General features: G+C 41.9%; 2 protein-coding genes across 2 annotated transcripts; both read left to right on the top strand.

The window, feature by feature from the left end:
- The first annotated feature begins 882 nt into the window (after window positions 1-882).
- Window positions 883-7,430, top strand: LOC306737850 (carbohydrate sulfotransferase 12-like). Its single transcript, XM_079219650.1, has 6 exons — window positions 883-994; window positions 3,118-3,759; window positions 4,012-4,154; window positions 5,398-5,526; window positions 5,649-5,841; window positions 6,808-7,430. Exons 2-6 carry the CDS (start codon window positions 3,229-3,231, stop codon window positions 7,078-7,080), a joined length of 1,269 nt encoding a protein of 422 aa, XP_079075776.1. The 5' UTR covers window positions 883-994; window positions 3,118-3,228; the 3' UTR covers window positions 7,081-7,430.
- Window positions 7,431-8,646: 1,216 nt separating this feature from the next.
- ern2 (endoplasmic reticulum to nucleus signaling 2) lies at window positions 8,647-22,117 on the top strand (the record flags this gene model as incomplete). The annotated part of the gene is made up of 24 exons (XM_079219637.1): window positions 8,647-8,736; window positions 9,264-9,381; window positions 9,470-9,503; window positions 9,807-9,879; window positions 9,985-10,057; window positions 10,281-10,403; window positions 10,868-10,969; window positions 11,972-12,031; window positions 12,151-12,367; window positions 13,173-13,251; window positions 13,438-13,588; window positions 14,704-14,837; window positions 15,096-15,284; window positions 16,530-16,671; window positions 16,915-17,019; window positions 17,121-17,211; window positions 17,566-17,755; window positions 18,730-18,826; window positions 19,032-19,231; window positions 19,472-19,619; window positions 19,922-20,049; window positions 20,213-20,336; window positions 20,421-20,488; window positions 20,570-22,117. The coding sequence occupies 24 exons, from the start codon at window positions 8,647-8,649 to the stop codon at window positions 20,756-20,758; spliced, it is 2,925 nt and encodes a 974-aa protein (XP_079075763.1). The 3' UTR covers window positions 20,759-22,117.
- Between the last annotated feature and the right edge of the window lie 1,908 nt (window positions 22,118-24,025).

The raw sequence follows: 24,025 nt of genomic DNA, 5'->3' as shown, positions 1-24,025 counted from the left end.
GGTTGTTGGTTCTTTGACTCCACTTTATTAAGGCCGTACATTATGGTTGTGTGTTGGTATGTATTATATTGAAAAGCTTTTTCAATATTTTGTACACCTCATTTACTTCATGTGTGGAATAAAAATACACCTTAATGCGTGGTAGCTGTATGAAAGGCACTATGTTATTATTTTGGCCCCATAAAATAAGTAAGTTGGTTGCTCAATTATAATAACTTATTTTGATTTTCTTTTTTAAATATACTTTATTAGAGAATGTGCACAATATGCCGACAAGGATCAGCGAACAAGTATTTTATTTGTATTTTGTGTGTGTGTGTGTGTGTGTGTGTGTGTGTGTGTGTGTGTGTGTGTGTGTGTGTGTGTGTGTGTGTGTGTGTTGATCTGTTTGCAATAGTAATGCATAAAGTGACAGGGAAGTAGCCTTATAACTTATTATTTAATTAAATCAAAATGTTGGATAAATGACCTGAGGGCTAAACGGAAGCTCATTTCTGCCAAGAAAAAAAGAAGAAAACGGTTGGAAAACATGCTGACGTATATCATCTTGTTAATTTAGTTTGTGGTTATTTAGTTATCACACCTTAATGTCCTATACTATTGATTTAGTATCTCATAATTTGCTACTTTATAGGCCTAATGTTGATTATTATATGACTAAATATCTAATTATTTTGACAGAAACTTTCCATCTACTTGCTCTTTTTGCCCTCGGCGTAGGCGGGTTTATGGTTTCACAGCCTAAATCCGGTGGGCATGTCTGTGTGTGTGGTTTGTAAAACGGGAATGTGTGTGTGTGTGTGTGCAAGTACAAGAGCGTTATAGCTGTCTCTGCCCCAAATATCGCGAGACGTCGCTTGACTATGTGCAGAGCGTAGACCGCCACAGTCCCGTCGTGCCCACCCGGTCTCCTCACCGGGCTGACGGACAGACAGGGAGCGGGGACCGGCGACAAAAGGGCTGACCGGCCGGCACCATGGAGCTCATCTGCCGGGTAAGAAAAACAAACCAAAACCCATGGTTCAGGTTCATTAGTCGGTGCTTTCCAAACTCACGTCCAGACGTGCTTAATTGTCGCCGTGGTGCTCCCGGTATGTGAAGGGCATGAAGGGAACAGAACCGGCTTTCTTGCACCTCAAAGGGGAGCACGATGAGGGGGCGCGTGGCGGAGGGACACCGGAGGAAAAATAGGTCCAGTCTTCGTGTCGTCGGCCGCTGCATGTGGAGCAAAAGCAAAGGAGCCGTTTGCATAAGAAGGGGGACAGTGTCCGCGCGCCGGAGAAAGAAAGGGCGCTTTGTGACCTGTGCTCTGGTACATTAAGGAGGTGATGGCGAGTCCACACACAATATTAACTGAAATAAAAAATGCCGACTAATTATCATATATTTTTTTGATAATACAAAGTAGCTTAGTATCCCTGCTAAGAACTTAAACTGCAAACGTGTCACTGAGCTTTACAGACACTTTTAAAGTTCACATAGAAATTTGTAATGTTTTCTTTTTTCTCTCCCTCCTTCTTTTGTGCGCGCGCGCGCGTGTGTGTGTGCGTGTGTGTGTGTGTGTGTGTAAAAGTACAGCGCGTGCCAAGTGAGTCTGTGGATGTTGACTTCTCTAAATAGGCCCCTCCAGTCAACGTGGAGTTTAGATTTGAAAACCAAGTGGAAAGACACGCCGCAGAAAAAAAACTATAATTTTCTAAAAATATGAGCTGCAGGACTTTTTGTTTTGCTCTTCCACTGTCTGGGTTTTTTCTGTTTTTTTTTTTTATAGGAGGATAATTTTTCCACTATTTCCCTCCAACAGCAGATGTTTTTTTGGGACAGACAATAAGGGTCTCTGGACCGCAGCGGCCTCCACCCCCACTGCCCCGTTTGTTCACGTCTCTGTGACAGCTGAGCGCCCCGGGAGGAGCCCGAGGTTCCCACGGCCCCTGGTCAAAACCATTTATAGCACATACTTTAAAAAATGTCCTGTTTATTTGGACTTTAAAATGGAAGAGATTATGGATAACGTCAGTCGCTAATTGGATTTCTTATTTGTTTGGCTACATCCCATGAAGAGGTATTGAGATCTTTTACTTGATTAAAAAAAGTAGCACTATATTATTTAAACAAAGTTATATTAGGTTTGTCAATGCCAACTTTTTTGAGTAGACCTAATTTTTTATGATAAAGTTAAAGTGCTTTAAATGAGTTAAGTATTTTAAGATAGTCTAACCACCATTATAATTGTCAATTGTATTTAAATATGTAAACAATATATAATTTAATACATTTTGCTTCAGATTTGAAGAATAATGGAACAATAACTTAATACGATCGTATGAATTTGGCAGGAAGTCTCTATATGACCCATATATTTTGTCGTTGCCCAGACCTACATGAGTTTTACAGTAAACCTCAATACTTACAATTCATTTTACATTTCCATTGTGAGTGAATTTAGCACATTTCACATAACATGTGAGGGCTGTTCAACTCAAGACAATATCAGTAAATCTATTCATCGTTTACTCTGCTTGTTTGTTTCTGGTTTGTAGAAATGTCACCCGCAGGCTCTTACATACTATTTATCACAAATTATAGGCCTCAGATGATGCGATGCCTGAATGGTAGTTTTGTAAAATTCACCCGACATGTTTCGACGTGTTGGAGGTGTTCACCCGGAGAGCTTATTTGCGGAAAGTAAAGTTGATATTTTAAAAACATTGGGCCATGCGGCTTTCAGCCATTACTCTCCAAGCCAAGAGCAGTGGAGAGGAGCTGAACATATTGATATTCTTAAATGTTAACGAAGAACCCATCTATTTAGTCTGGCTTTTATGTGGTGTTTTATAATGTGGCGGCTCTATAATTCATGCTTATTCTCATATCTTATTTACTCTATTTGGTTTGCTCAACATTTCACTGTTATTATGATGTATTCTATTCTATTTCATGAACAATGTACCACTTCTAACACCCTATGTTTATTCAATCGCTTGTCAAGCACTTTGACGTGCATTTAATTAATATAATACCCACTTCATGAATTTTATAATCGGTGTGTAGTTCCCTTCATGATTTTGACCGTAAAAGAGGAATATGGGTCTCAGTTACATTTCCTGTTTCTTTCAGTTGCATTTGTCAAGCAGGAAGTGTTTCCTTCCGCGATAGATGGCCACCATGGAGCTGAGATAACCGCTTCCTCTTTCCCCCACCAATCACGGCTCTGGATCGAGTATAACCATGGCAACATGGCGGGGTCTACGAGTGGCGTTCGTCCTGGGCTCTTTGTTTATGATCCTGCTGATCATCGCCTACTGGGACGACGTCGGGGGCTTCAACCTCTACCCGCTGCAGGAAGCCAAACACGAGTCACCTCACCCTCGGACGACTACTGGTCCCTCGCACTCTACGTACACCGGCAGATCCCAGACCAGTTCTTCCTCCATCGTCCCCACGACTGCTCCAACTACAACACTGGTGCCCGAGGAGACAGGCGGAGCGGCTGAGGCGCATACAGAGGAGGAGGGAAAGAACAAACTAGTGCAGAGGGAGGAGGAAACAAGGGAGGATGAAGAGAGGGAGAGAAGTCGTAATGCTGAGGACGAAAGGGAACAGGAGGCGAGGAAGCAGAGGATCGGGGATATGTGTTCAGGAAAGGACGCTGTTGAATTCCCCGGAAGGACTCGGGCGTTTGAGCAGATCCCAAACAGGGAACTGGATCACCTGATCGTGGATGACACTCACCAGATTATCTACTGCTACGTCCCCAAGGTACAGCTGCCTGTGTGTGTGTGTGTGTGTGTGTGTGTGTGTGTGTGTGTGTGTGTGTATGTGAACATGTGGGTGGTGGGTTAGTTCACTTTGTGTGGATCTCAATGTGAGAAAAATAGCAAGAAAGACAAAAATAACTTTATTTCTCCAGCTATTGGCAACATTCACAAACACGTGTTCATGAGCCCTCTTGTCTTTATGAACACTTTGTCTTTCCCTTTTTCTTTCCCTCCATCGTTGTTCTCCGTTCAGGTGGCGTGCACCAACTGGAAGCGAGTGATGGTGGTCCTGTCTCAGTCTCTGATCTCGCCCTCCTCAGGAAAACCCTACACTGACCCAGAGGCTGTGCCTCCTGACGTCGTACACAACTCCTCTCTCCACCTCACTTTTGCCAAGTATGACACACACGCACACAAAAACACACACACACACGAGCCGTACATCTTGCACTGCACATGTGCAATCTAGTATTACACACCTGTGGTTAAACTCTCTCGTGCGCACTACTTTTTCTCGGATTTGTGAACGACAAATCTGTGTTGAAATCGGCAGGAGAAGAGCTAGCTTGGGTTAGCTGTTAGCAGCCTTGAATAAATACAATTGATTGAAGGAGATTTTTACAGCATTATAAAATAGATATTAGAGAGGGATTCATGACTTGTTTAACTTCCTAACATTAATATTCCTAACTCTAAGAAAGAAACAAAAATAATGTATTTTCGAGGCATTGAATGAAGAAAAATGAAGAATGACACCACAAACATTTATCTCTTTTAATTAACTGGCAGCAGACTAGGAAGACAGATTTGTTGCATCTCTCAGCTTTCATCCGCATTTAGGCTAAAGATGAGGAGTGCTACTGAAATACGCAGCTGGTGATAAATGAGAAGAGCCCTTTATGTTGTATTTTGTATATTTGAGCTATATCTCACAACAACATACTGATTATTTTTGCAGGAGAAAGCGATGAATTTAAAAAAGAAGAAGACACGTGGCTGACACAAACCAAATTCCTGTGCTGAAAAACCAAAGCCCAGACAAAGATGTCTTTAACAACGCAGTAAAAAACTTCCAACAATTCAACATGGAAAACCAAGAGACTAAGAAATGTATTCAACCATCTCACAAAGACAAGAAAGGAAAAATCGACCAATAAATCAGGATGTCGGTCCAGAATTTAAGAAACTTTAAGGAAACTCTGATTTTTCTCCTCAGTAATTCTGTCTCCACTCCTCCTTAAAGAGGTGTTAATTCATGAAAAGTTACAAGGCTTTCCTTTTTTAGACAGCTCTACAAAAACGCTTAAATATTCCATTCTACTGTTTGAGAAGCAACACGTGAGGTGAAGGAGTTATTTACCGAGTTGACCCTTGGAAGAGGAGAGTGGAAAAGTCGGGCGGGGGTTGGTGTGCAGCACAGACAGACCTTTCTCTTCCCCTCAGGAGCTGTCTGTGCTTGATATACATCTGAACATGTGTTATTTTCTTTTCCCGCTTCAGAACTGATCAGGCTTTGTTTTCAACTCATTTAGTGGCCAAATGTTTTCAGTATTGCACGGGACTAAACATCTAAAACTCAAAAAGCAAAACTACAGATCTGCTCTCATGGTTGTTGTGTGCCGTTTGTGTCTCTTGCCAGGTTTTGGCGCCACTATGGTTCTCTGTCCCGCCACCTGATGGCACTCAAGCTCCAGCACTACACCAAGTTTCTGTTCGTTCGGGATCCTTTCGTGCGTCTTATCTCGGCCTTCAGGAACAAGTTTGGAAGGTGTGTGTCTGATAGCGGATGGTTGGACGTGTTTGAGTTGAGGGGTGATGAATGGGCTTCACCTTTGATTCAACCGCAGTCCTATCATTCTTGCACTGTGTGTTTTTGCGTTTGATTTTAAGGCCCAACGAGGACTTCTACAAGCAGTTTGGCTCTGTCATGCTGCGTCGTTACGGCAACGTGTCAGGCAGTTTGCCAGAGACGGCGGCGGAGGCGTTTGCAGCGGGTGTCAAGCCGTCATTTCAGCAGTTTATCACATACCTGCTGGATCCAGAGACCGAGAGGGAGAGTATCTTCAACGAACACTGGCGGCAGGTATTTCTCTCACACAGCAGTGAAAGCTCCACTTGATACAGTTTGACATTACTTCTGAGATGACTGGATGGCGTGATGTACTTTATGCACATTTACCCCTCCAGATGTTTATATAACACTTCTACATCATGTTCTAACCCTCCCGTTGTCTTGGGGTCCAAATGACCCATCAACACATACATATACACTCGTACACGGGTCATTTGGACCCCAAGACAACGGGAGTTTTTTTTTCTCATTTCATCCTGAAAGTAGTCAATGAATCAAACGCTCTGACAAAAAAAGAAGAAAAATATCTGGTATCTGTGGCCGTTGCAGGACTTCAATAAGCCGGTTTGATCATTTAATTTGGCACAAATTAAATTATTGTTTACGTTCATGATGATCGTTTTGGGGGAGTGGGTTTGGAGTTGGACCTGAAGTGACGTGATGTTGCTGACTTGGTGACTATTGGAGGTGCTGCGAGCTACCTTCATTGGAAAAGAGTTGGCAACACTGGGCTGGGTTTTTCTGTTGGATGATTATTTTAATCTAACATACTCAATTGGTAATCTAGGTTCTCAATTACCTCATTACCTACCTTCATTAAAAGACCAAACCAGCATAACATGGAATGCTTGCTCTTATTTTTCAGTGAACACATTTTAGCATGTGGACTACTTTATTGTCTTGGAAACAAAAATATAATTAATCTTTTGGTGTTTTCATTTGTACTTATCTCAAGTTTTATTCTTGAATGGGCTCTTTATTTTCTACCTTTTGTATTTATATGATTCTGAGCAGGACAGTGCAGCTAAAAACATTTGGGGCAATACATACAGAACAGGAGTAAAAGGTGTGTGACCTGTTTTTTTTAGGTCACACACATAGAGTAAAAAACAGCCATGGGACAGACTCAGGTATTACAAACAGACGCACAAACGGACGCAGTTCTAAAATTGCGGTTCTGTTTTTCGTGTGTTTCAGGTGTACCGCCTGTGCCATCCATGCCAGGTGAAGTACGACTTCATTGGGCGACTAGAAACCCTGGAAACAGACGCGGAGCACCTGCTGAAGCTTCTGGAGGTGGATCATCTGCTACGCTTCCCTTCAGGGGCTCGAAACCGCACTGCAGCCAGCTGGGAAAGAGACTGGTTTGCACAGATTCCCGCAACAATGAGGAGAGAACTGTACAAGCTGTATGAACCAGACTTTGAGATGTTTGGGTATCCCAAACCCGACAGCACACTCCACCAGTAGACCCCGCTGAGCCAAAGGCCTGGGCGCTACACCGTGTGTAGAGCCCACACCTCAACTACCTGCGCCGAGCCAGCTAATGCCTTTGAAGACCAACCAGTCTATGATGCTGTTTGTTTCATTCGCTTTGTGCATACCTCAAATGACAGAAGTGCCTGCCAGTATTATTGCTTTTTTTTTTCATATCTGAAGCACACCTGCTTACAATCGGCATTATCCCGGTCTGTTTTTCCCCATGTAAAGGCACTTTGAATAGTATTTTGTTATTAGTATTTTGGTAAGTGATTAGGAAAGGACTGAGGCTGACATCTCTGTGAAGGGAAATATGTTGCAGAGAAATAAATGTTTTTGTATATGTGACTTTATTTTGACTGTGTATTTATTCTGTATTTAGATGTTATTTATTTCAGTAAATGTAAAATAGTTAAATGTAAGTAAGTTCTGTTTAATAGTCCATGGAATACCACTCAGCCTTAAACAGTATATCTAATGTCATCTGTAGCTGTGGAGGATCTTCATCACATGGAGGCTTGGAGAAAATCTCAAGAGACTTGTTCATTTTAAGTAAAGGTTAAACCAACAATTTAAAAGATATGGGTGTTTACCAGGCATTGAGGTTCTACTGAAAATATGCTACTACTACTTTATGGGTTTAAGGATCCAGCATTTTTGGAGTTTGATCCATGATAGGGGTGAGATGTCAGGATATCCTCTACTGCTTTGATTTTTACCATTCAAAATTCAATCTATCTGTGAGTCTTCCAGCTTCATGAAAGTATTGGAGTGCATCTTAAAGTAAAATTAGGCTACAAGTATCAATGGTAAAATCACTTAATATGCTGAATGAACCCTTACAGAGTGTAAAGTTATTATAAAAGACACTATGAAAGTAACTAAAGCTAAAGTACAACATTTGTCTCTAAATTGTCGTGGAGTATGAGTATCCATACAAGAAAGAAAAGTTTGCACTCAGAAATATAGAAGTGTAAAGTCTAGTTACAGAAAATGAAAATACTCAATTAAAGAACAAGCACCTCAAATTAGTACTTACGCACGGTACTTGAGTAAATGTACTGCATTCCACCAGAGCTGTAGGGAGTATAGGGGGAGAGAGAGTGAACAAAACAAACAATCACGCCCTCCACTACTTTCTATTGCACAAAACCCGCAGTTGTTGCGTTCACAACTGTCGTGCTGTCTGTTTTTCCACGTGTTCCAGCCGTTTCTACAGCCCCTCCCCTTCTGTTCCAAACCTCTCCTCCCATTGGCCGAGCCTCCTGTAGCTCGGCAAATGGGGGCGGGGGGAAGGCTGGGCCCCGCCCCGACCCCCTCGTTGCTTGACAGTTCTGCAACGACGTCACCGGTTCCGTCCCAACACGGAAATGTGTCGAACGGCTGTTATTATGGATTTAAAGCGGCGCTGATAGTTTGGTGTTCGTGGACTACTCGCGCGGCTTTCGCGATGTTTAACTGACTTTCCGACAGATGGACGCACGCGCTGGAAATGGAGAGAGAGTTCGACCTCTGTTGTTAGTTCAAAAGCTTTAGTGCTCCGTTTTGTTTAGAGTCATGAAGCGAAGTGTGCTGGGGGTCATGGGGGCTCTGGGGCGCCTGCTGCTGTCTCTCCTCCTGCTGTCCTGGGAAGGCAAGCTGTGTCAGGTATAGCACTGTGTGTTTGTTGTTGTTGTTGTTAATACTTATGGGTCTTGCTATTTATGCGCAGCAGGGTCTGGCATCCCTCTGCGCCTCTGTGTCTATTTCAGGCTCGAGTAAAGTTGCCATGATATGATGATAGGACGTTTAGTCCAAATTGCCTGAAGAAAGTTAATACTGCCTCTGTGTGTGTGTGTGTGTGTGTGCGTGCGTGCGTGCGCGCGCATGCATTGAGCGTCTCCGCGCCCACAGAGAGTTGTTCAGCTCTTGCCACCCGTTGGTGGGTAAATATGGGAGTGGTGAACACACACAAGTTCCTTTAGTATTGGGTGTAAGTGTTGGGAGGATAAGGATATCCTGCTAAATGAGGAACACAGTATAATTATGAGAGCAGAGCTGACACGCCCACTAACAAACACATCCACATACAGTCCAGCTGTGCTGAAATCTCAGATACATGACACAGTGACTGTCAGATAGCTGGCTTAAAGCTTCTCTCTCTCTCTCTCTCTCTGTTCTTGGCGGCCCATCAGGTTGGAGGGGTCAGATCTGTCACCCTCCCAGAATCCCTCCTGTTCGTCTCCACGCTGGACGGTAGTCTGCATGCTGTCTCCAAACAGTCAGGGGACATCAAGTGGACCCTCAGAGAAGGTTCACACACACAGACATCCCTGTTTTCTTACATTTCTAATTCTATTCTGAAATGTGTCTCATTAAATTGTTCTTGGACTTCTTTCAGACCCCGTTATTCAAGTCCCTGTCTACCTCACAGAGTGAGTGACGTGTACACACACACACACACACATGCAAGTACTCATACACATGGAGGACTGAGTGTTTTAAATGAATAGCAAAGTCTTGTGTACTTAATCTTGGGTTAGATAGTTCCTGCTTTAAATAAAAAATGTAACATTATTTTATTCATTTGTACAGCTGCTTTTCTTTTAGAAAACACATTTTGACTCAAACAAAGATATTAGGATGGTATTGGAAAAAGTATCAGTGCTGAAAGAGGTCAGAATCATTTAAATATTTCAAAATAACACTGGTCTGCTGTCTGAATGTTGTTTCTGTAGGCCGGGTTTTCTCCCAGACCCCAATGATGGCAGTTTGTATGTCCTGGGCGGCAAACACAAGGAAGGCCTGATGGTAAACAATGCAGTGTGTGTCTGTTTTTGTGTGTGTGTGTGTGTGTGTGTTTTTGTGTGTCATTCTTCACCGTATGACCCTCCCATTGTTTGGATGTGCCCACAGAAGCTGCCCTTCACCATCCCGGAGCTGGTTCAGTCGGCTCCCTGCAGGAGCTCTGACGGTGTGCTCTATACAGGTGAGGCAGTGTGTGTTCGTGAAACACACACAACACACAACCTTCTCTATTGTTGTGTGTTTGAGGCAGCCGGTTGTCAGAGATGAAAGCGACGAGATGTGTATATATATATATATATATATATATATATATATATATATATATATATATATATATATATACATATACATATATATATCTCTTACCTACTTGTTCATACTTGTGTGTGTTTGTGCTCACGAAGGTAAAAAGCAGGATGTGTGGTTTGTGGTGGATCCTGAGACGGGCGAGAAGCAAACCAGTTTGACCACCTCCTCCTCCGAATCCATCTGCCCGAACACTCCTCTGCTCTACATTGGACGCACAGGTACGTCACTATCTAACAGTTTATTTATGACCGTGAGAAGAATGATACAAGGACACAAATATAAAAGTAGAATACATCGACAAGGTCATAGACAATAATAAACATAGTAGTATATGTCTAGAGGAAGACTCTGTAAGCATCATCGTTTTGTTCATCTTTATTACCCCACAGGGGGAAGCTAGTTTGGTCCAGTGCCACAGACATGAGGACACACTTTAGCCCACAGAAAAACAATAAAGAACAATAGCATAACTTACACAATAAGACCACAACATACTCCAAATGGTCGACTATTTGTCCCGGCCCTCCGATGTGATTGAATGGATGGGTAAAAAAAAAAGTAACAGTGAGAAACGCAGCGTTTTACCCAAAGTTTAACATTTTTTAGAATTAATTTTTAATAGTATTGTCGTGCATCCTGGATTTCTGTTTATGAACGTTGCAACCGTCTTTTTTCCTTCCAGAATACACGGTCACCATGTATGACACCAAGACACAGGAGCTGCGATGGAACGCGACGTACAACGATTACTCTGCTCCAGCTTACGATGAAAAACAGGACTACAGTACGTCTCACTCCAACACATCCTTGCGCACACATTCCCTTGTGGTTGCTTACTCAGCTGGATTACTTTGACCTGATGACACCTTTGCAGATCCGGCTTTGTAAAAGCAAACAGAACAAAACATGCATTTGAGTTCTGTATGTCAAGAACAGGTTTGAGGAGTATTACAGTAGTACTGTATGTAATTAAAGAATACATAATCGTAGAGTCCTTTGACTTTAAAGATCCTCTATACAGGATTCAGAGCATCGACATCGCCGCAAACTATTTTCTCTGTAAAGATATAGTGGGGTAAAGTTTACCCGAGCAGAGAATGACGGCACTCCCCCGTTGTTTGAGTTGTGACCCGAGCTTCTCTGTTCTTTGTCGAGATAGGCGTGCGCGCCTTTCAGTGCATTAGCGCAGGTAGCTCACCACTCTGTGTTCATAGGGCGTTTACAGCTGATAACGCCGCTCCGACCAACGGCTTCGGCGAGAAAGCGGAGCACCCGACCTCCGGTTTCCCCCCTGAGGGAAAATATAGTTTACTTTGTCGGCACTGTTGCCGTTATTTGCACCGTTTGCGCTTTTAGCTGTGAGCATGTTGAGAGCAAAGGGATTACATCCCCGAGGCTCTCAACATTGAATGTAGCACCTTTAACTTTAGATGTTCACCCTGGAGTTGTTTTCAGTTTGTTGGCAAAATATCAAAAAAATCTGTCAAAGGATTTTAGTCAAAGTATCAAGACTCCAGGGGAGAACGAGTGCACTTACTTAAATAAAGCAAAAATCTGGTACATGCGTTACATAATTGTCTGTTAGAGTGTATTCTGATACATATTTTGTTTGAGATATGGATTAAATATTAAAAAGATATAGACAAAATGTATATATATTTAAATGACAGATTTAGAGAATCAAGCAACCTTGGTAGAGCCATGTGAGTATTTTCTAGCTTGATATTTCCATTTTAAACATCCACAACTAACCAAAACCGACCTGTCCCGCCTGTTGCACTTTCAGAGATGGCCCATCTCGTGTCGAGTGGAGATGGTCTCGTGGTGACAGTTGACAGAGAGACAGGTAGGGGGAGGTGTGTGGTTCTTACTATGTGAATATTTGGTCCCCTTTTAATCGATTGCGCTTCTTTACTTCCGCCTCTTCTTCCTCGAGAGACTTTGATGTGCGTTTCTGTCTTCCAGGCGACGTCTTGTGGAGTCAGAACTACGGCTCGCCCGTCGTCGGGGTCTACCTGTACTCCGGCGACTCGCTGAGACACGCCCCTCACCTCTCCCTCGCCATGGAAACGCTGCGCTTCCTCACCTTCTCCTCTGCCAACAAACAGGAAGACGCACACTCGACATTGAAGTGGAGCTATCAGTTTGTGAAAGAGCAAGCCAGCGCACAAGCGCAACTCGTGTAAGAGAGATTGCGAATGCGCCCATGAATTTAATTCAGTTTATTTTGTATAGCCCAAAATCAGAAATTACAAATTTGCCTTGGAGGGCTTTACAATCTGTACACATACGTTCATCCATGAACAACGTAACAGAGTTACAGCACATTCAATGAATATGATGAGTAGTAGGCGTGGACCACGATCCAGATAACCACGATCCATGTCAGCAGAAGAAAGAGCTTTGACAGCGTTGTGATGTTCAGTGGAGCAGCGACGCTTCAGTCTGAAAACATAATCTATCAGAGTGGTAACTAAAAGGCTCTCAGCCTTCACAAAGCTTAACACTTTTCCAATTTCCTCTGACAAACTTCATTTAAATTTAAGTAAGTGACGATACGCTAAGATGTGTCTTCACACACAGAGAGGCCGAGGACTGCTGAGTCTGTTGTTTTCTCTCTGAGGATACCTCAGGCTGTGTTAGATATCACACTCACTCATCCTCTGACTGCAACAACAGAAGCACAATAAGCTGTTGAAAACTGTGTGAAACTGTTGTTTGAGGTGTCTGGTAATATGTTTTAAGGGACAATGCCAGACAATCAGACACTAACATGTATCTTCTGTGCCAATAGTCTAATGAAAAGAAATAGTCTGTATCATCATTTTGAATATGGAAATCCCAAGATCCAATCCGTTATTTCTTGTCCTGAGAGCAATCAATTCACTCCGTTTGATTAAAATCATTGTATAATTTGTTTAGGTATACGAATAAATAATAAATGAATAATTGCTGAGCGAATAACCTGACTTTGTTTTCTCTTTCAGACCCACTCTCTATGTAGGAAAGCTGGACTCCCACCTCTACGCCTCCACTTCCCTCGTCCACCATGGAGTCTCGTTAGTGGTGAGTTTAAATATGTAATGTTTTTTTATCACATAACTGCATTCACACATACTCCGTTTCCTTATTAATCCAAGTCATGCATCTGTGTTAACAGACGACTATTAGTTATTACAGTGTATGAGTGTAGGAGATCAGGTGGCCGATTGCTGTTTCGTGACCCGTTTGTGCTTCTTGTTGCCGTGGCAGCCTCGGGGACTGACCTTGGCTCGAATCGAGGGTCCAGTGACGGCCGGAGTGACGGTCAGTGAGCGAGGGGAGTGTGACATCACGCCGTTCACTGATGTGCGCTATCCACCAGGAAGCACTAACAGCCGGAAAAACCACTGGCTGCTAATAGGTAAATACACACACACACACACACACACACACACAAACACACACACACACACACACACTGGATGTCATCCAGGAGTATTAGAAACGTTTTGGCTGACTTAGTTTGTCTAACTAAACAATTCTATGTATTTCACAACTAAGATTTTCTTCCAGCCATAACAAACTTTAATATGTTTATTCTGTAAAAAGTGTTTCCAAACCACAGAGTCATTATCATGATTCTGTTTTTCTTGTGAAATTAGTTGAGTAATGTTAAGAATGTTAACTTTAAAATACAATGTGCAGTTTGCCGGCCTTTGAGCAGAGAAGCTACTGGTCACATGAGAATATAAGTCATTTTCTTTTTGAAACGTTTTACTTATGATATTGTTTCACATTGTAAAACATATGATTATGATATATATATACATATATAACACAATGAGTTCCACATACATACATGAATGAAGAACTTCAAGCAAAAAGCAAATAAGAAAAAAATGAGGCAATGGGATGATCAGTAAATCAAATGCGGGATTCTCAATAAAATATTGCACACGGTACATACAATAGTATCCATACAATATAACAATAAGAAGATGTGCCCGCAGTTGGACAGTTTTCCTGACGCCCATATTCTATATGGGCCTTTTCCCTTGTTGCCAGCCAGATCTTTAGGCGGTAGGTATCATAGAGGTATCATCATGGAAAAGTCCAATGTTGATTCTAAACCTCAGGGTTTCTGAGGTGATTGGTTCTACTTCCTTCCAGAAAACATGAGCATGATCACGCATGATTTATCCACATTCCCTGCAGCAGCGTTCCAGTTTGTTTAGACTTCTGTTTGGGAGAGATAAAAAACGAAAATCAAGTTTTTGCAACAGAAGTCACTCCAGGCCCGTGACTTGGTGGAGGACGACTGTGTTTCCCGGGCATTCAGCCACATATCTTCAGTTATTTCAATGTCAAGTTCTTTATTTATTTTTTCCCCCACTTTGTGTTCAGCATGAAAGCAGTAACTGTGGCTAAAGAAGAAAGGTCACAATATTCTCTCAAAACTTAAATATTTCTTATATTTATTGACTGGAGAAAAGAACTTGAAACGGCTCTGAAGGCTTTATATCTGTATGTTTTTAGGTCATCACGAGCTCCCTCCGTTGGCTCACACCACCATGCTGAGGGATTTCCCAGTGGGCCTGCAGCGGTCTGGTGAGGCGGTCATCCCGCCTCGAGCTTCTGCCTCGCCGGCCTCCTACTACCACCAGCGCTACGTGAGTCACAGCTCCACATCACAGTCAGTGAATTACAGCAGTGATATCAGACAGTAATCCTCTTCTTTCATGTTGTTACTGTCTATCATAGCAGCTGTTCCACAGACCGAAGAACTGATGTGATAAACTACTTAATACCCCTCTATCATCCACTTTCATTGTAAACTAATTTACAGACGAGAATGACGACAAACACAGATAAAAACAAGTCGTTGAACCTCATTATAATTTCATTGTTTCTCATATTGTGTCCTTCAGCTCCAGGCAGTTGCCGATGGCCATAGGGAAACTGATGCTCACAGAGGAGGGGTCGATGGGAGGTCAACGGGACCGGCCCAGAGGCCGGCCGCTGTGATGCCTGTCTATATGACTCAGGACCGTCTGACTCTGGCCGTTCTGACGCTGCTGCTGGGAGGATGGCTGGCCTTCGCGCTCACTTACCCCGTTGTGAGTTTGTGTTTCATGTCTGTCTGGTTAGATGCATGTGCTTTTAACCCTTATGCGTCTCTTTAAAAATAAAATAAAGGTGACTGATGTTTTCAGAGGACAAAAATGTCACGTCAAAAAACGGTCCTAAAATGATATATTGATAATGTTTTCAATCTTTTTTAAACCAACTCCAGTCCTGATCATAACTTCCAAATATTCATTCTTTTTCAGAAATTAAACCCTGTAAATGAAAATAACAAAAATAGTATTATTTTATTTTGTATACTATGTGGCGGTGCTACAATATGAGTCTGTACAGGCTACACAGTTTATTATAGGAGCTGAGGTTGAACTTCTAAAAACAAAACGCACACTGTTGCAAAATGTATGCCATATGCATTCACACAGCCAAATTTAAAAGCTAAAAATGTCCCGAGGGATGCTTGTGGGTTTTTAAAATGCAGTTTAAGATTACGTTTTATTCTCAAAGATATAAACAAATGGAGGAAAACTGCTCCAATATCAAGCAATAGTGATGGTACAAGCAGGAGAATAGAGGTATTCTGTGGAGTTCTACTTTTTCTACAAGTGGATCCCTGTTTGGTTTATTTCGTGCACGCTTCCAAGGATGCACGTGCATGCGTGTGCCCAAATGACTGATAGATAGAAGGTCCTGCAAATGGTTTAACACTATTCCACTGATCAGGTTGATTACGTGGCGGAAACACTACAAAATATGGACATATGATATCATAATTTTTCAAAAGTGCTACGCTCCTGTGCGCAGATGCACTATGCTTAGATTCAAGATATTTTTATTGTCATATGCACAGATAACAGGCAGTTATTCTGTACAATGAAACGCTTATTTTGCTGGGTCCTCCTAACACAGAATTACAATAACTTTAAGAAAAAGAAGAAAAAAAACTTAATGAAAAAATATATAAATAAAAATAAGGCACAAAATATAGTGACAGTATTGCACAAAAATATGAAACTCAGTGTCTCATATGAAGACAATCATGTCAATATTTGTAAATGCATGCTTTAATCATTTTATCTAAGTGAGCAAAATGTGTTACAAAAATCATGCTCATGGTGCAACATTAACCCTAATGCACCGTCTTCCTGTTTTCAGTTCTTTATATAGTTTAATAATCTTACAAATCTCTCTCAAAGAGGAGCTCCTGTTCAATACTGATCTCTCAAACTGCATCTTCTAACAGCGTTTCCTGTGATCTGTGCCTGTGTGTGTTTCCCCAGCGTGCAGCTCATCAGCTGAAAGCTCAAAGGCAGCTGGAGGAGGCTTTCGAGTCTCGTCTCCAGCGCATGCAAACCAACATGCAGACGGTGACCTCGGTTTCTTCAGACGCGACCCTTTCCACTGACACAAACCTCTCCAGCGGTAAGTAACGTCCCCATTGAGCTTTTGTTCCCTGTATTTAATGACCGTCGGGTCCAGTTCAATGCTTAAACAGTTTCCTTTGCATTGCACTTGAGAAATGACGGATTATTAACATGAATAGTGTTGAAGCAGCAGGTTTTCTCAAAGCTTAGAAATCTTGAATATATTATTCACACTTTGATCAAACTGGGTACCGAAAGAAATACACTATCACACTGCTAATCTTTACTGTTCTGTATCCAGACTCTCCGCCTGCTTCAGCCGACCCCCCACCTAGTCCTCACGCTCAAAGCGGCGGCCCCTCAGATGTCGACACAAATGGCACAGCTGGAAACAAATCCACAGCAGGTAACATTTTAACATCAAAATACTTTTATTTCATTCTGCGCCTCAGCACTAAGATAAAATGAATATCTCGCTGCTTCATTCTTCCTTCCTAGGTCCCTCAGAAGGAAGCAGTGAGGAGGTGCAGGTGGGTAAAATCTCCTTCACGCCGTCTCAGGTGCTCGGACACGGCACCGCGGGAACCTTTGTCTTCAGGTAAAGTGCAGGTGTACTTTACATGTCATTTTCAAACATATATAAACATAATATTGATTCCTCACCATTCATGCAGAATTTGTTTATTACCACTTTTATTTGGTTACTTTTTTGTTTGCTGGCATCTGAACACACCATCAGAGAAACAGTTTTCTATAAGTATATGCATTTCTAATAATCCCTGCTTGTAACTGCATACTTCCTGAAAATAGTATGTTAAATATATTATACAGCATAAAAAAAGCTGCATTTCTTTACCAACAACCGACTTAATTTCTTATATAAACTAAATTGTTCTGATGCACATACAGTACTCTGTATAATATGATGGCCCTCTGTTTTTGGGGACTTTAGGGGTAACTTTGATGGACGGCACGTGGCGGTGAAGCGAATACTGCCGGAGTGTTTCGAGGTGGCAGAACGGGAGGTGCAGCTCCTCCGAGAGTCGGACACTCACCCGAACGTCATCCGATACTTCTGCACAGAGAGAGACCGCCTCTTCACTTACATCGCCATCGAGCTGTGCGCTGCCACCCTGCAACAGGTCGGCACCGGAGGGTTGACTTCCTGTTATTGTTATCAAGGAGTCATGTCGCACTGAATGTCTTTTTAAAACGACACCCGTTAAAGGCTCCGAACAGCCACTCGGGTGTTTTCAGTTAATCTGGCAAATAACACCTCAGGAATGTGTGGGCGTGTCTAGACTGTAAGTGATTGACATCTACCCGAGTCTCCTGTTGGCTTTGCTGCACCTTTTAGTGCTCTTTTGAATCCCCATTAGCTTCCACACCAGCGGTTTCTAATCTTTATGTGGTCCACGTTAAGTAAAAACAAACACTGACAACATACACACACACACACGCATAAAATAACGTATCTAAAGTCAAAGCAATCATAATATCCATTACCGTGAACAATTCATGTGCAGATGTTGTCAGTGAGTTGCAATACCAAACACAACATGGTGGCAGGTGTTATTCCTTTTGTGTGGTCCCCCTCTTTAGTCTCAGTGTTGTTGTTTGTTTGTAGATATTTCTTCTGATTTGTTCAACATGTATAAGTAATGAGTTCCACTGACTGGAGGCTCTTTAAATGAGTTTTTCAGTTGATTTGTTTTTGGCAAGGAAGTGGAAGACGGCCCACGGGGACTTTTCTAGATGATTATGCGTTAGACCTGCCTGTAAGTCTGGTTTACCGCCTATGATTGCTTTTCTGGTAAATATTAGAAACCATGACTTAAAAGAGCAGTGAAGTCTATTTAGTGTGAGCAAGTAGTTTTTTTATATTTTCTTTTTGCAGCACAACCATACCAGAACCTGTGAGATCGGCACCTTTATCATTCTTATTGGTCGATGGGGATTTGGGACGTCAATTCCCATCAAAGCGTCGCTCCACGTTCAACCTTAGCAGAATTCTAAGCAGTCAGACTAACTAAAAACACCTGTGTGGGTGTCCACGGGTTTTAATAACACAAATAACGTAATGTGTTTTGTATGTTTTTTGTGTGTCTGTCTGCAGTACGTGGAGGATCCGTCTTGCTTTCCTAAGCTGAATCCGATAACTCTGCTGGGACAGACCATGTGTGGCCTCTCACACCTCCACTCACTCAACATAGGTCTGAGATCGACACACACACACACACACACACACACACATATAGACTATACATGTACACATACACACACCGTATGTTTCTAAATGATTTCCCCCAGAAACAGATGGCACTTCAGTGCTGCTTAACTTTGACACTTATTTTTCTCTGTGTCTCCTCTCCCTCTTTCTGAAAAATCTATATTTCTCTCCATCGTCTCTCCCTCCAGTCCATCGTGACCTGAAGCCGAGAAACATCCTCCTCTCTAGTCCCAGTGCGCTGGGTCGGGTCCGAGCGCTCATCTCTGATTTCGGACTCTGTAAGAAGATCCCAGACGGTCGGTGCAGCTTCTCTTTGCGGTCAGGAATACCAGGAACCGAAGGGTGGATCGCCCCTGAAGTACTGCGGGATACTCCCGGCAACAAACCGGTAACATGAGCACATATTAATGTATATTTCACAGTGAGGAAAAAAATTAATAGATGATAAAACATGAGCATAAGGTTCTGTGATCCAGTTTTTAAGTAGACAATTTGAATGAGACATGGACAAAATGAAGTTTAAAAAAATGATTTAAACCTTTTAGATAGAGACGAGTATTTTGTTAGTATTTTTACAGACACATTTCATTTATGTTCTCATCCGGTGTTTCTCCTCTTCTCTGCGCAGACGGCGGCGGTGGACGTGTTCTCGGCAGGCTGCGTGTTCTACTACGTGGTCAGCAGGGGGCAGCATCCCTTTGGGGACTCATTAAGGCGGCAGGTCAACATCCTGTCAGGAGAATATTCACTCTCACATTTTATGGAGGACATACACGGTGAGAGCGGCCTCTGAGCGCTACGTCTTTACTGGCTTCAGTTCAAACCCTTTTTTCTGCAGAATTAAAGTTCAGTGAAGTCCGGATGTCAATCACACCTCAACAAGCCAACGTCTTTGCAAATATCCTCAGTGTTAAGGTTTTTTTTCTCGTAGATAGAGCTGTCTCTCAGGACAAATTCCTGAAATAATATAGTTTACATGCAATTTTCAGACATTACCGTAATTGCGAAGCAATAATAATCACAACAATCTGCTGTGAATTGACATGAAACCCTGATCCCTGTTTCTCCGTCAAATCAGACGACGTCATAGCACAGGATCTGATTGAGCAAATGATCAGTGCCGAGGCGGCGGCGCGGCCCTTCACCGCCTGTGTGCTCAAACACCCGTTCTTCTGGACCCCCGAGAAGCAGCTGCTCTTTTTCCAGGTGTGTTAAATCTGTTCGGACACGGAGACACAAACCAAGCTTTGTCTCTCTTTGATTAGTTAAATGTATTTGATTTGGGCAAGTTAAAGTAGCATCATACATGTAGGCACAGATTCACTGGAGCCTTCTGGTTTAAAATGTCCTATTTGGTGTGCGTACGCAGGACGTGAGTGACCGCATAGAGAAGGAACCAGCAGACAGTGCCATCGTGGTCAAACTGGAGACTGCAGGGAGAGCAGTGGTTCGAACCAACTGGAGGATGCATATCTCTGTGCCTCTGCAGACAGGTACGCGCATCACATGGCATTGCTGCACTCTTTGCACCTGTGCAGCATGACACAGGTCTGTAATCTCCCTGTGGTGCGTTGCAGACTTGAGGCGGTTCAGGACATATAAAGGAAACTCGGTCAGAGATCTGCTGAGAGCCATGAGGAATAAGGTCAGCACGCTCACCGAAGCACTTTCATGTATTTCCACACAAGCAGTCCCACTCTGACGCCTGTATGTTGACGCGTTACAGAAGCACCACTACCACGAGTTGCCACCGGAGGTGCAGGAGACTCTCGGCGAGCTGCCCGAGGGCTTCGTCGGCTACTTCACCTCGCGGTTTCCTCGCTTACTGTTGCACACACACGCTGCTCTGCACATCTGCTCCCACGAGAGACTGTTTCACCCCTACTATCTACCGCCCAACGCCAACCCGCAATAACATGACCCCCCCCGCACACTTATGCCCTGTACACACACTGATGTACTTTATTGTGAGCAACAGAAACAGTGCCACTTTATTGCTTTTGTAAAGCCCACACTGTTTTTTTTGGTGTGAAAACGTTTTTATATGGCTTGAGTTGTTTTTATAGATTCATTTTATTTTTCTGCAGCTGTCGATCAGGAAACGGTTTTATGGTTAAATGAGAAAGCGCTCAAGAGTGCACACCTCCACTAAAGCTGCACACATTATTTATATGAATAATAAACAATGTTTTTAAACGACATCGTAATGCGCGACTCCATCAGACCTGTTGTATTGAATTACATGCAATAGTGTTGTCGTCAAACAACTGCTGTAGAAACATGGCGGTGCAACATGGGGAACTCTGTGTAGAGGATAAGAAGAGCTCAATTTAAGCCAATAGTTTCAGGTGATCATACACAAATGATAACATAGTTATGACTATTATATTCCATTTCTGCTGATAAACCTCCAGCATTGCAACACACTGATCCTTTAAAGTTGTTTTAATTTTTTTAATTTACTGGCTAATTGATAGAGAGAGAGGAGTATGAAATGCAACAATGTTTTTTTTTTTTAGATAATGTTATTTAATATTACACTAAACTAAAAGGAAAATGCAATTTTTAAGCCGTCCAATTCCGTCTGATTTGGTTGACACGAGCATATTGTGGAAGGTGACGTTCACCCAATAGCTCTGGAGTCCACAGACCATAGAGGAGGTGCGCCGGCTTGGTCCCAGCACTGTAGGGAGCACAGACACGGGACAGCAGGGTTTATAAAAGATGAAGCTTGTGTTGCTCTAACGAGGCTTTCTATCATAGAATAAATCTCTGCTCTCCTTTTATCCCGTTACACAGTTTACTTCTGTTGCTGCTGTGCTTCTCTCAGCTCCTCTGTAGGAAGTGCCAAAGACTCCACAATATAATGTTTTTGTTTTTCTGTATTTGATATGTGTCCGGATGTAGCTCCACTGACTGAAGAATGCACTGAGCCTTGTTTCTCTCTAAAAGCAGTACACGAATAGTCAAATATCAAGTTCTGGGGAAATCCCGAATGGGTGCAGGTGATAACGCAACAATGAGAACTACATCATTTGACAATTTCTTTTTTTGATATTTCCAACAGAAATGTAATATATTGTATCACTCCTGAATGTTGGCATTGCTTGAGCTTTTGTTCCTCTCAAAATGATACTGACTGCTCTCAGAGATACAAGTGTCTACCTGTAACTACTGGATGAAGGTTTTTCATTGGTCTGCAGTAGAATGAATGATGAAAAATCCAAACTTTTGTACTTTTTTGTGAATGAGTGAATTAAACTGACGCTTTGGGTGTGCCAAAGAATTAATGAATCAAGTCTTGTTGTTATTTTTTTTAGTTATTACTCTTTCCCGTTTCAATACAAATAGGTTCACATTACTTGAAAGAAGAAACGTATGAGACGATGGGTAAGACTTGAAAGTAAAACTTAAAATGCTTATTTTAGGCACGGATAATACATGATTCCTGCAGAACATGAACACACAACTTTTGATGATCTGGTGGGAAGGACTGCTGGAAAGACATGACCTATGATAATCAGGATTTAGAACAATATGAATCACATATCATGACAGTTGTGGGGTTGTTTTAAACAGATTAGCTGAATTTAGCTGCTTTTTAGTGTTTATGAATAACTAATTACATTACCCCTAAAATCGTTCACAATGATTATTGCTTATTTAGTCATACATATTTGATATTAAAGAGAAAAGAAAGATACATAAATGTATTCTCGACAGGAGAAAAAAAGATTAATGTAAAATAATTTGAATATTTGTCCCTCTCAGAGAATTTTTTTTCATTTAATCAGGTGAGTCATTAAGAACAAATTATCATTTACAATGGCGGCCTGGCTTTTAAAATGTACAATATTAGATTAAATATTCATGACATCAAATTACCATAGGTATATGAAATCATGGAGATTTTGTGAGAACATGATATCAACTGCATATCAGACGACAAATACTGTGAGTATTGTCTGTAACAGGTTTACAAAATCCACTTCTACGTTGTCCAGTTTGTCCTCATGAGATAAAAAGTCTCCACTTCCTCTTCTCAAGCTTGAGGTTTAGTTTAGTTTTAGCCGACTGCACCCGAAGGATAACATTTCTTACCTTTAGCTGAGAAAGATTTATATAACATACTACAATCAGAAGAGAATATTCAGGGATATTGAGCTGTGTCACAGTAGAGCTGCTACAGAATTGACTAGATTTGATTAAACTCATATTTTACAGTGATCAACGGTAACCGGGAGATAAATTAAAGTCTTAATTGTCGTATAGTTGTCTCAGGTGGAGAGAAAAGCCTCATGCTGTTCATGTTGAATTGTAAGAATAATGGGGCTTGCATGTAATTGAAAGAGTAAATGATGCATTATTAATGAGGCACTCTGAGACATTAATTACGCTACGTGAGACCTGACATTTGAAATTGGATCTGTTTCTTCTTCTCTACTCCGTAAAACAACAACTTTAACACAACCTGAGCTTACTTTTCCTCCTGCCAGCCAGATGTCAAAGACTGTAACAGCTGGAATACATTCACTCAAAACCTTTAATTCATGTGGAAGACATAAACTGGATTGAACAGTCGTGTCCTGATGACCAGGGTCATGCTGCTCAGTTTCATCATGAAAGAGCCTGACTTACTCGTGATGACACATTCACTGACGGGAACACAGAGGGAAGTATGTTGAATTGATTGTGAGTGCAGCCAAGATGTATGATGACTCACTCAACATCGAGCTAAAGTGTTTGCAGAAGTATATTCCTCCAAAACTACTGCACTCATATCACGTCTTTGTTTCCAGAAAGAGAGTATTAGATTGGTTATTTTATGTCAATCTCATTATATTTTATGCTCTTCTCATGCATTTTCTATTTAATTGTAGTCTATCCCAAACCTTTCCTCTATTAATATATTTTTATATATTAACTGTAAACTATAACATTATTTTTTCATGAAATGTGCCAAACAATTGCATTAATATTTAAGTTTGTTTGAATGTTACAAGATAAAAGATGAGTTTGAGAGGGAGTGCAGCGTCACTGTAGCCTAAAATGTTAACATGCATTGCTCCTGTCCCACCAGCAGAGGGAGACATGCGACTTCCAGTAAAGCGTGAACGTATGGAGGGGAGATGCACAAACAATGGGTTTAACTATTTAATTAAACGTTTACATAAGTTCAATT

Source organism: Taurulus bubalis (genome assembly GCF_910589615.1).
Source record: "Taurulus bubalis genome assembly, chromosome: 6".
Taxonomy (NCBI): Eukaryota; Metazoa; Chordata; class Actinopteri; order Perciformes; family Cottidae; genus Taurulus; species Taurulus bubalis.
The sequence above is the reverse complement of the archived record's forward strand: the minus strand, read 5'-3'. Positions and strand labels throughout refer to the sequence as shown.